This window comes from Zalophus californianus, chromosome 3 (genome assembly GCF_009762305.2).
Source record: "Zalophus californianus isolate mZalCal1 chromosome 3, mZalCal1.pri.v2, whole genome shotgun sequence".
NCBI lineage: Eukaryota > Metazoa > Chordata > Mammalia > Carnivora > Otariidae > Zalophus > Zalophus californianus.
Genome location: NC_045597.1, coordinates 59045261 through 59057687, shown reverse-complemented (window position 1 = coordinate 59057687; position 12427 = coordinate 59045261). Strand labels below are relative to the sequence as shown.

General features: G+C 35.9%; 1 protein-coding gene across 10 annotated transcripts in view; it reads left to right on the top strand.

The window, feature by feature from the left end:
* Positions 1-12427, top strand: part of CAB39L (calcium binding protein 39 like) — a 114665-nt gene that overhangs the window by 52764 nt on the left and 49474 nt on the right. For all 10 annotated transcript variants that reach the window (XM_027588641.2, XM_027588636.2, XM_027588640.2 and 7 more), the window contains 2 exons: positions 3862-4001; positions 7731-7895. In XM_027588641.2, the coding sequence (XP_027444442.2) occupies positions 7764-7895 (132 nt within the window). In that variant the 5' untranslated portion in view covers positions 3862-4001; positions 7731-7763. The remainder of the gene's footprint in view (positions 1-3861; positions 4002-7730; positions 7896-12427) is intronic.

Genomic DNA, 12427 nt, shown 5'->3' with positions numbered 1-12427 from the left:
TACTCTGAAATATAGGTCTTGATTTCCCTCATAATATGGATCCCAGAATTGAAGAATAATGATCTATGAAATTTTATTTTATTTTTTTTAAGATTTTATTTATTTATTTGACAGAGAGAGAGAGACAGTGAGAGAGGGAACACAAGCAAGGGGAGTAGAAGAGGGAGAAGCAGGCTTCCCGCTGAGCAGGGAGCCTGATGCGGGGCTTGATCCCAGGACCCTGGGATCATGACCCAAGCCGAAGGCAGACGCCCAACGACTGAGCCACCCAGGCGCCCCGATCTATGAAATTTTAAAAATTACTAAACTAATTTTATATTATAGTTATTATAGTAAATAGATATACTTAAAATATGAAAATAACAAATTCAAAAAAGGAGTACTGTATTGAGAGGCATTATACTGTGTGTTTTCCCCTCTGTTATATAATCCAATTGCCCCCAAAATGTTTACTTTCTCTGTTTAATAATAAGCTCCAAAGAGCAAGGATTGTATTTTTCTTGTTCATGGCTCTATCCCAAGTATTTAGCAAGGTGCCCGCGCTTAGTGCTTACTCAGATTGTTTGTTCAATGAATAAGTGAATGAATAAATGAACAAATCAACGGGCAAATAAAAAGTTGGGAGACAGCAATCCGGGAAATGGTGGCTAACTACCATGTTAACATGGTAGTCCTGAAAACCTTTGTGATATTACCAGAATTAACATTAGAATTAGCTTGATATAGTGAGAACTGAGCAGAGCAATAGTTAATAGACAAAAATCATGTCATATCATATATATGATACCATATTCTTATTTGCACTCTATTTTGATGTCAGGGAGCATTTAGTTGAAATTCTCAGTCGATTATCTTTTCCTTAGTGCAGTAGAACTATGTGAAGAAATAGAACAATTACACAAATGCACTTAGCCTTTAAAAAAAACTTTTAATGCTAAGTACTTGAACATTAAATATTTAACCTTCAAAGAATAAATGTATATTTTTTTAAAAGAAAAAATGTGTAAGTGATTCAAGGACCATATGTGTCTAGGACACTTAATTAAGACAATATCATGTCTCAATTACTCTGACTTTCTCTTTTGTGAAATAATTTATTCATTATATCATAGAACTTTTTGTAATAATAGCAGCTAAACATTATAGAGTACTTTACTTATACAAGGCCCTGTGCAAGGTGCTCTACTTACCTTTAATCTTCACAACCCTGAGAGGGAGATGTTATCGTCTCCATTTACAGATGGGATCACAGAGCCTTAAGGGGATCACATCCTGTGCCCAAGATCACTTAGGTAAGAAGCAACAGTTTGCTTGCTCTGCCCAACTATCTAATGATTGTTTCAGCACCCACCCTACTTCCACATTACATATACTTTTAAATATACTCTACCTTCATTTATTTATGTGTAGGGCTGACTACTAAAGAAAAATCTAGTGTGTCTTTATAATTTTATTCTTGAATTTTATAATGGTACATGATACAATGTTCTTCTGACTCTCTTTTTTGCACCTGACACTACCCACTGAGAATCATTGTGATCTTCACATGCTTTATCTTTGAATGCTCTGTCAACTTTCAGTATCCACTTTAGAGGCTGACTGGGGTCTCTTAAGTTGTTTTTCAAACTTATCCTTTCCCCGAGAGTGGACAAGTTCCCCTCCCACTTAGTCTCCCCACACTGGGGAGTTGAGGCACCTCTATCGAAAACAGCATTTCTTCTGAAAACAAGAATTTGAGTCTTTTGTTTTATCATCAAAATTCACACTAACCATTTTGATTTCTACTTCATAACATATATATGTCCTATTGGAATTCTTGATTACAAACAAATACTGAAGGAATTTATTGGAAGGACATAAGGTAGCTCACAGAATGACAGAAGTTCTAGGGAACCAGTTTGGGAAATAGGAATCTAGGGGGATTAGAGATTTAGAACCATAGCAATGGTTATACCACAGGAATAGCTAGGTAGAGTGCTGCTATCCACTAGTGTGCACATTTGTGTATACACATTTGTATTATATCTGCCATTGACTAATTGCATCATTGTTAATCAGAAAAATATTTGAAAAAATGGAATTAACCCAAAAGTCCATCAATAGGGTATTGGTAAAATAAATTATATAGTAATTTAATAAGAAATTGCCACATAATGATTATATGATGTATCTGTATAATAGAATACTATATAGTATACAATTATTGTAGTAGATCTAAATGTATACTCATAGAATGGTATTCAAGATATAGAAAGTGGGAAAAAGTTACAAAATACTATGTTTACTATTATTCTATTTTTCTTTTAAAATATATCTAATTTTATATGTGTGAAAAAATTCAGGAGGAACATATACCAAACTGATATATTTGTTATCTCTGAGCAGTTGGTTAATGGAAGACTTTGATTTATTATATCATGTTTCTGTAGTGTTTGAAATATTTTTGCCAATAACTGTAAAGTACACAAATATGCCTCTCCTAACTAGAGACTTCAATTATGATTTTCTCCCTAAATACTTCCATTACAGTAGGGCAGTGACAGCCACATTCAGCTTTCTCTGCTCTACGTAAATAGATGTTCTCAGAAACAAGAATTAACACTCCTTTTCTTCACTCTCCTCACCCTCTGCCATGATAGTCTTTATTTCCTCAGTGAGTATGGCCAGCTGAATGTTTGAAGAGTAAATAAAGAACAGATTAGATTTTAAATAATTTTACATTGCGATTTTGTGATTGTAGCATTAAATATTGCCTTACCACAGGATGTGGGTCCTAATCTCACTTTTGTTTTACATGTTTTATTTTATCTAACACCATCGTTATTGTCAGGTTGTCAGCATCAGCAGCATCACTTCCATTGGTTAAAAATTCTAGTTTTAAATGTAAGCTTATTCTCTAAAAGTACTCCTTTCCCATTGGGATTCTTTTTCTAATCCTTGTATTTGTATTGTAGAAAAAATTTCAAACTTTGAGTAAAAACTTTCAGGCAAAGTTTTTAAAATATCTTTCTTAAAATATTTATATATATTTAAATTTGGTGTAAAACGGGATGAAACTCATTTTAGTTTGAGCACTATTAATGTTTCAACTTACTGAATTAAGGTTATTGAAAACATATAAGACATTTTGGTATAACAGTTTAATCACGTTAAGCGTTAAATTCGTTGCAAACTGGTATAGCCACACTGGAAAACAGGTCGGAGATTCCTCACAAAGTTGAAAATAGAACTACTCTACAATCCAGCAATCACACTACTAGGTATTTACCCAAAGAATATAAAAAGACTAATTCAAAGGGATACATGCACCCCGATGTTTATGGCAGCATTATCAACAATAGCCAAACTATGTAAGCAGCCCAAGTGTCCATCAATTGATGAATGGATAAAGATGTGGTGTATGTACACAATGGAGTATTATTCAGCCATAAAAAGAATGAAAATCTTACCATCTGCAACATGGATGGAGCTAGAGAGTATTATACTAAGTGAAATAAGTCAGTCAGAGAAAGACAAATACCATATGATTTCACTCATATGTGGAATTTAAGAAACAAAACAAATGAGCAAAGGGGGAAAAAAGAGAGAGAGAGAGAGGCAAACCAAGAAACAGATTCTTAACTATGGAGAACAAACTGATGGTTACCAGGGGGGAGGTGGGTGGGGGGATGGGGGAAATAGGGGATGGGAATTAAGGAGCGCACTTGTGATGAACACTGGGTATTGTATGGAAGTGTTGAATCACTATATTATACACTGGAAACTAACATTACACTTATTTTAACTAACTGGAATGTAAATAAAAACTTTAGAAAAAAATTTTAAAGAGTTAAATTTATGATTCTTGTTTGTTTGTTTTAGCATTCTGTATCGGAAGAGATTTCTATAGATGAAAAAAATGCCGTTGTTTAGTAAATCACACAAAAATCCAGCAGAAATTGTGAAAGCTCTAAAAGACAACTTGGCCATTTTGGAAAAGCAAGACAAAAAAAACCGACAAGGTATGAACTAAAATGATAATGTTATTATTCAAATGCATATATTCCAAAACCAAAAACCAATGTAAAAACTTGATGAAGAATCCCAAATATGGTTTGTGATGTGCACATAAGGTCTCTATAAATACATGTACATGGATTTCAGGTTTTATGCAGTTGTTGAATCTTTTGCCTTAAACCCTTGGTTCACTGTCTTGAGCCTCTGACCAAACTTGGATCCCTCTATAGACTACAGAGCGTAAAAATCTAAGGGGTTACACTGGTATAAACGTTAAACTGATATGAAGGATAGAACATTTTTATTTAAAGATCACCTGATAGTTTCTATGACAGTGCAACCTCATTTTAACATTTTTTAAAGGTCCTACTAAGCAGGATTTCCTCATAGGTAAGGTTTTTTTTAGTATTTTATTCCTTCCATAGGATGTTGGATCTTATATATTCAATTTCTCTCTTAAGAGATCTATAAAATAAATATCCTTCAGTTCACAGTATCTTTCTATCCCAGTGTATAAACAATCTTGGATTCTTGTAGGGATATAGAAATATTATTTTTTATCCTGCATCATGTAAGGGATGTAGAAGTGTATTTTTAATTCTTGTGTACTTGTAATATTGAACCAAATATTGGCTCAATTAGAAAGAAGAAATGACCTTCATAAAAGAGTAAATCTAAATGGCAAAAGACAGAAAAAAAACATAAAAAGATACTCATTTTCATGAGTAGTCAGGAAAAGGCCAAATAAGCCACATACATTCATACTACACACCTACTATCCTGGCAAAAATGAAAAAGGTCAGATGAAACTAAGTGTTGGCGAGAATGGAGAGCAATGAGAACTTTCCTCCACTGTGAGGGATAAAGTATAAACGGTGTCACTGCTTTGGAAACCAGCTAGTATCATCTGTCAAAGATGAGGATGTTCCTGTGCTAAAACCCCGCAGTTCTACTCATAGATATAAACTCTAGAGATAATCTTGCACTTGTGTACTAGGATGCATGTACAAGAGTGTTCATATGTTACTGTTCGTAATAACCCCTCAATGGAAACAACCCAAATGTCCATCAAAGGTGGAACCGATGAATTGTGGTCCAGTCATCAATGGAATACTTGAGAGCAATGAAAATTAAAATACTGTTGCCTCCATGCAGCTGCATGGATGGATCTCATATATATAATACTGAGTGAAAGCACCTCATAGGGTATGTGCTATGGTGAGTGCTGATCGTGTAAGACTGATGAATCACAGACCGGTACCTCTGAAACAAATAATACAGTATATGTTAAAAAGAAAGAAGAAGAAGAAGAAGGAGAAGGGGAAGGGGAAGGGGAAGAGAGGAAGGAGGAAGGAGGAAGGAGAAGACGAAGAAGAAGATAGTAGGAAGGGAAAAACGAAGGGGAGGAAATCGGAGGGGGAGACGAACCATGAGAGACTATGGACTCTGAGAAACAAACTGAGGGTTCTAGAGGGGAGGGGGGTGGGGGATGGGTTACCCTGGTGATGGGTATTAAAGAGGGCACGTACTGCTTGGAGCACTGGCTGTTATACGCAAACAATGAATCATGGAACACTACATCAAAAACTAATGATGTAATATATGGTGACTAACATAATAATAAAATAAAATTTAAAAAAAGCACCTCGTAAAAGGTCACAGGTACTATTCCAAAAGGTTCAAAATTGGCAGAGCTACACTATATTGTTTGGGGATGCAAACACAGGTAAGAAAACTATAAAGAAAAGTGAAAAAAATGACTGTCATCAAAAACATAAAAATATTTACTTCTAGGTTGAAAAGGTTGCATTCAGGTGACTCCAGGGTTTCTGAAAGTATTTTTTTTTCAAGATTTTATTTATTTATTTGACAGACAGAGACACAACGAGAGAGGGAACACAAGCAGGGGGAGCAGGAGAGGGAGAAGCAGGCCTCCTGCGGAGCAGGGAGCCCGATGCGGGGCTCGATCCCAGGACCCTGGGATCATGACCTGACCCGAAGGCAGACGCTTAAAGACTGAGCCACCCAGGCGCCCTGAAAGTATTCTGTTCTTGACCTGTGTTATGGTCATACAGATGTTTGCTTTATAATTGTTGTTAACTACATATAATTTAAAATACTCTTCTGTGGCTAAATCTCACCCTTGAAGAAACTTCCAACCTTTAATAAATTAAGCATTTTTTCAGTCAGATCATAAATATATCTGGAAATTATTTATTTTTTTTTAAAGATTTATTTATTTGAGAGAGCGAGAATGAGAGAGAGAGAGTACATGAGAGGGGGGAGGGTCAGAGGGAGAAGCAGGCTCCTTGCTGAGCAGGGAGCCCGATGCGGGACTTGATCCCAGGACTCCAGAATCATGACCTGAGCCGAAGGCAGTCGCTTAACCAACTGAGCCACCCAGGCGCCCTGGAAATTATTTTTTTAAAGTAGCGTCATGCTACTATGAATTATTTGTATTTAATTTGCCTTATTCTCTTTGTTCCCTTCAGTTATAATGATTATAGAACTATACTTGAAAGTAATAAAACTATATTTCTTTAAAAATATTCAGCAGATTACATGGTTAACTTTTTGGCCTGTTCTCTTTTGCTCTCCTGTATTAATCTTAAAAAGATGTATTGAGTAAATTCCATCCCATATAATTCGCCTCTTTAAAGTGTACAATTCACACACCCGTACCCCTGAAACAAATAATACATTATATGTTAATAAAAAAATTAAAAAAATTAAGTGTACAATTCACTGATTTTTAGTATTCTCACAGGGTTCTACAACCATCACCAATATCTAATTCAAGAATAGTTTCACCACCCCCAAAAGAAACCCTGTACCGGTTAGCAGTCATTCCTCATTGTCCCCTCCCCAGGCCTGAGCACCCACTCATCTACTTTCTACTTCTGTGGATTTCCCTATTACTCTTTACAATATAGAGAAGTTTTTTGCTGTTGTTTTTAAGTTTCATAGAGAGCAAAAAAAGGTGATTACTATGTGGGAGAGACAAGTGGGTTAACAGTTTAATGGGTTTTGATGATTCAGTTGTGTGTTTTGATAGTTCAGTTTTATTAATAGTCCATTAAAAAATCAGAGTAATAGGAATCTGTTGAAAAACCTTAACAAATGCTTTTAATAAAGACCTGTAGCTACTGACAAGTCTTTTAAAACAGTCATTTTAATTTTTAAGAGTAAAAAAAAAAAGAGTAAAATGTATAGTTAATGACTAGATTGGTTAGACTATGTTTGAGTATGTTTTAAAGGAAGAGTGTTTCAGATGAACCATAAGAGACAATGGACTCTGAAAAACAAACTGAGGGTTCTGGAGGGGAGGGGGGTGGGAGGATGGGTTAGCCCGGTGATGGGTATTAAGGAGGGCATGTTCTGCATGGAGCACTGGGTGTTATATGCAAACAATGAATCATGGAACAGTACATCAAAAACTAATGATGTAATGTATGGTGATTAACATAATATAATAATTTTTAAAAAATGAAAAAAACATAAAGGAAGAGTGTTTCAATTATACTGACCAAATAGAAATACTAGAGATTTTTTTTATATAAATATATTTTTGCAACATTTTCCAAAATAAAGCAATGTCTGTGAAACAGTTTTTTGTTTGCTTGTAACTGTACAGGGTTCTTTGACCATAAATCAACAGAATCCAAGAAGTGGGGTTTTTTGTTTGTTTATGGCTTGAAAATTTTCATTCCTCTTCACTATTTTTTGGTCACCAGGCTTCAGAGGAAGTGTCGAAATCACTGCAAGCAATGAAAGAGATTCTGTGTGGCACAAATGACAAGGAGCCCCCCACAGAAGCTGTGGCCCAGCTTGCACAAGAGCTTTATAATAGTGGGCTGCTGGTGACCCTGATTGCTGACCTTCAGCTCATAGACTTCGAGGTAAACCCTCTGTAAAAGGATGATGCTGCTGCTTTGCAAGTTTAGTGTATATGATCATAAATATTTAACTTTGTTTCTAATATTACTGCTCATCTATTATATATAAACCCAGTATTTTTCTCAAACTTCTCTAATAAAGTAAAAAGGTATCTCATGGTTAAGTTTCCTGCAGCCAGGTGGCAAGGTTAGTGGCTAATAATAATAATGATAATAATAAGAAATAACATTGAGTGCTTACTACATGTCCTACAGTTCCAAGCACTCATCTCCTTTCCTTCTTAAAACTACCTATGTGATTGGTACTATATGATTAGCCTTGTTTTATAGATGAAGAACCCAAAGGTCAAAGCTATTAAGTAATTGTGCAGTCACTCAGATACTAAGAGCCTAAGCTGGGATTCAAACTCAGTGTCTCTCAGGCCTGTTCATTTAGAATGATTTCGGAAATTTGTTGAATGCTAGCAATATAAGATTATTATTTCATTTTGAAAGCAGTTGTACCTAATTTACCTGAATAATAAGTGAACTAAATAAAACAAAAACTTAGAAATGTGAGCGGTGAAGAGGTATAGGCGTTTTATTATCTATGGTCTATCTAACTGAGAACAGTGGTTTTTCAGTAAACAGCGTGTATGTAAGGCACGTTTGATCATTGGCAGTTTCGGTAATAGAAGTCTTGGTTTTGATTTGTTTGTTGTTTTGTTACTATGGGCATACTAAGTGCTCCGGTTTCCACTGATTCTCAGAGATGGAAGAAAATGCAGATTTCTGAAATAGCTTTTTAGTTTTATCACCGGGGAAGCGAAAGGAAAACTAATTATGGTGATTACAGTGATTGGACCAAGATAAGGTCAGGGCTCTGGGGATCTGTGGAAATACTAGCCCACAGTTCTCTGGACAGCTTAAATGGGGGAAGATTTTTGGCTGACTGGAGCCAAGGAGGAGGAATGAAGAGCAACACTGCTCTGGAGATGTGAAGCCAGGTGTGTTGGCTGGACGCAAACACCGAGTGGAGGACCCCAGAGGGTCCGGACTTCAACTCATCCTTCCTTTCGGACACACCTGTCTTTTTCTTTCTTTCTTTCCCTCCTTGACCTGTTTTTCCATCTTTGACTCAGTAATCTCTTTGCGTACTTTTCCTCTTGCCTGGCTTGCTCACTCTCTCTCCCCATCTTACTCCTTACTTTTTAAACTGGCCATATGCAGAATGAAGTGTAGTTTTATCATTGCATCTGTGTATTTTCATGTTTCTTTTATTCAGTTTCAAATGAGATATGAACACTTGAAGGAGTTGTGCATGGTGGAAAAATACTTGGGATTAGAATTGTTTATAGAGTCCCTGCTGTGCTCTTTGATAGTCAGTAATGTAACCTCTTTGAGACTAACTTTTGTCATCTCTAAAATAGAAAAAGTATGAACTTACAGCACTGTTTTAAATATTAAACTGAATAAAAAAATACATAAGAACAGTAAATACATGTGTAGACTATACACAAATGTCAGGTAGTATATTCTCATTTTCCTCCCTTTCTCGAACTAAAGTTAAATGTAAACTGGTTTATTTTTGTTATAACCCTTGACTTTTTTTGTTTATTACTTTAATTTTAGACTTAGTTGGTCGGTGACCATAAATGGGAAAAATACTCCCTATTGTTGGATTACGGTATTAAATTTCTATAAATCTATTGTTTTGCACATTTCCCTGAAAGCAGAAATGTATTAAGCTATTATTATCATTAATTAATATGTTAGCTTGAGTTGGTTTATGAGATTAGCCCAGTTTGCAGTTGGATGCTGGAAGGAATATGACCAAGAATGGTTATATTTTGAAGAATGAGTCAGGCATGAGATGTCATCAGGTCCGGTGAACTAGGGAAGTCATGAGCAGCCACAGAGTAGTGTAGTTTCAAGGTGCTATCCAAGAATTAGGGAGATAGGAGTATATCAAGACAGACTTTGGGTGCCTTACTTAGCATTGGCTTAAATAACAAAAGAGGAACAATAAGAAATACTTAGGCAAGTTTCCCTTATTTTACATGGATCCTGAAAATAAATGAATTTAGAGAGGAAATTTACTTTAAAGATTATTTTTGAATTAAGACATTCAATTGCCTAAAAGTTGACTTACATGTTATCAAGTGGAGTGAACTTCTACTCTCTGGAATCCTTGGGGAAAGAAGTATCTTTCTGAATATTTTCATTTTCTATGTAACTAAAGATTAATTCTTCAAATGCAGAAAGACAAATACATTACTTTTGTGGATTACTTTACATTTTCTCTATAAAATATGTTATATACTTGCCTCTCTCCAAACTAATATTCTAGATATAATTTTTTACTGTTGACTCACAGCTATCATAATATGAAGATCTATTATTGTGGTAATAAAAGAGCAGACAGTTCTTTTTTTTTCTTCAACTTTATTGAAGTATAATTGACCAGACAGTTCTTGACTTTGTTCATTGGATTGATAATAACATGATGCCTAGAACATAGTTATAAATGAATGTGATATTCATAGATGTGGCTGTCCTTCTCAAGCCCATAAAAAATAGACACTTATGAATACTTCTTAGTTGAATGAATAAATGGAAAACAGTTAAAGCTGAGGACACTTCAGTTCCATTGGCTATATACAATATTTTCAGAAAAGAGGCAGCATTATTAGCATTATTAGCCTACTTGCAGAAATGTGCTGTATATCTCTATGGACTGGAGGTCCTAATGGTTAGCCTGCAAGCAGCAACTTTCCATCTCAAGCCTAGAGTATCCATATAAGATAGTGACAACTTGATAAAATTTGTCCTAACTTTAGAGTTCAGTCTAATCACACAGTACTCTGCCCTCCTCGTGTCTTGGTTCATAGGTAGAACTGGTACAGCCCCTTCTGAATTGAAAGTATCTTGAGTCCTAGGATCCCGTTTCCCGCACCTAGTGCCATGTACATTGGTTGGTTGAATGAATGAATGAATGAATGAATGAATGTAGGCATGAGAATGAGAGATTGAAGCAGAGGTAAGGAAATTAGACCAAAGGAAGATGTTCTGAACACAGCAATAAGCCACTTTTCTTGAGGAATTAGTAAATTGTTTAGAAGATAATTCAATAGTGATGATAATTATTCTACTAAGTGAATAGCCACTCCTGGGGGTTTGTTGGAGATTACAACAGTTATTTGACTAAAATTTCTGGTATATGTTTATTACAGGAAGAAAAAATTATTATTTAGGGTTGGGCTGTGGCTTTTGCCAGATAACCTAAAAGGATGGAGTATTCCTTACAGAGAAAAATGAATTTTTGTTTAGAAGATGCCTAGATGGGCTTTTTTTGTTAGTTGTAGAAGGTTAGGTCTCTAAGCAATGTCTGGAAGGGAAAGACTGAAAGAGAAGAGCTTAGATTCCCTTTGCAGAATAAAGTAACAGAAATTTGAGAAATGCCCTCTCTCTGGCTAAGATCAGTAGGAGTAGGAAATAGAAGAAAAATAGGAGAAAGTTTTGGGGTGAGGGAAAGAGACTCCAGAACCATGACAGAGGAAGGGGCTTAAGGAGAAAGATGATCAGGAATGCTGACGAACCGGGGCGCTTAGGTGGCTTAGTCGGTTGAGCTTCAGACTCTTGATTTTGGCTCAGGTCATGATCTCAGGGTCCTGGGATGGAGCCCTGAGTCTGGCTCCCTGCTCAGCAGGGAGTCTGCTTATCTCGCTCTCCCTCTGCCCCTCCCCCTGCTCAAGTTCTCTCTCTTAAATGAATAAATCTTTTTAAAAAAGAGGAATACTGATAAACCTTTAATAATAATATGTAGATTTCAGTTTGAGATTGTTTCTGCACTGTACTATAATTACTCTTTGTTACCCTTAAACCTTTGATAAAAGAACTACATACTAATAGTATATGTTAGTGAAGGAGAAGGGCAATTTTCTACCCTTGGGATAAACAGAATGTTGAGGAAATAACTGTTTGCAGGAGGCAAGACCATGAACAGACTTGAGAGGAGCTTGGAGGAGGGGTTTGGGATCCAGACCTGACAGCAGTGATGGTGGCCATGGCAGTGGCTTAGATTGGATAGCAGGAACTGCCTTGGGAGTCTGTGTGACAAATCCGTTTCTCCTTCAGGAATCCAGAGCAAAGTGGCCCATCAGGGTGGGGAAAGTACTAGAGGATCCTACTATTATGTGAATTAAGGGCTAGTTAGGAGGCAGACCTTTGAGTTAAAATTGTTTAAAGAGAAAATCGTATTACTTAATAGCCGTAAACTTTTAATCTAATCCTTTAAACCTTAAAATTGCTGACAGAAAAGAACCACTTCTGCATATTTTTATGAAGTTAAAAAAAAAAAGACTTGTGGCTGAGATTGCAAGTCTTCAGATTTTATGGGCTCAGGATCAAACTCAGAGTTGTGTTTTTTGAGGTTTGGCCACTATTCAAGACACAGCTTCAGACTCTGATGTTTTGAAACACCATATGATAAGAGATCAAAGGATGAATTTATTGATGCATTCATTTTAAGGGCAGGTGTGCTTTGCAAAACTAGG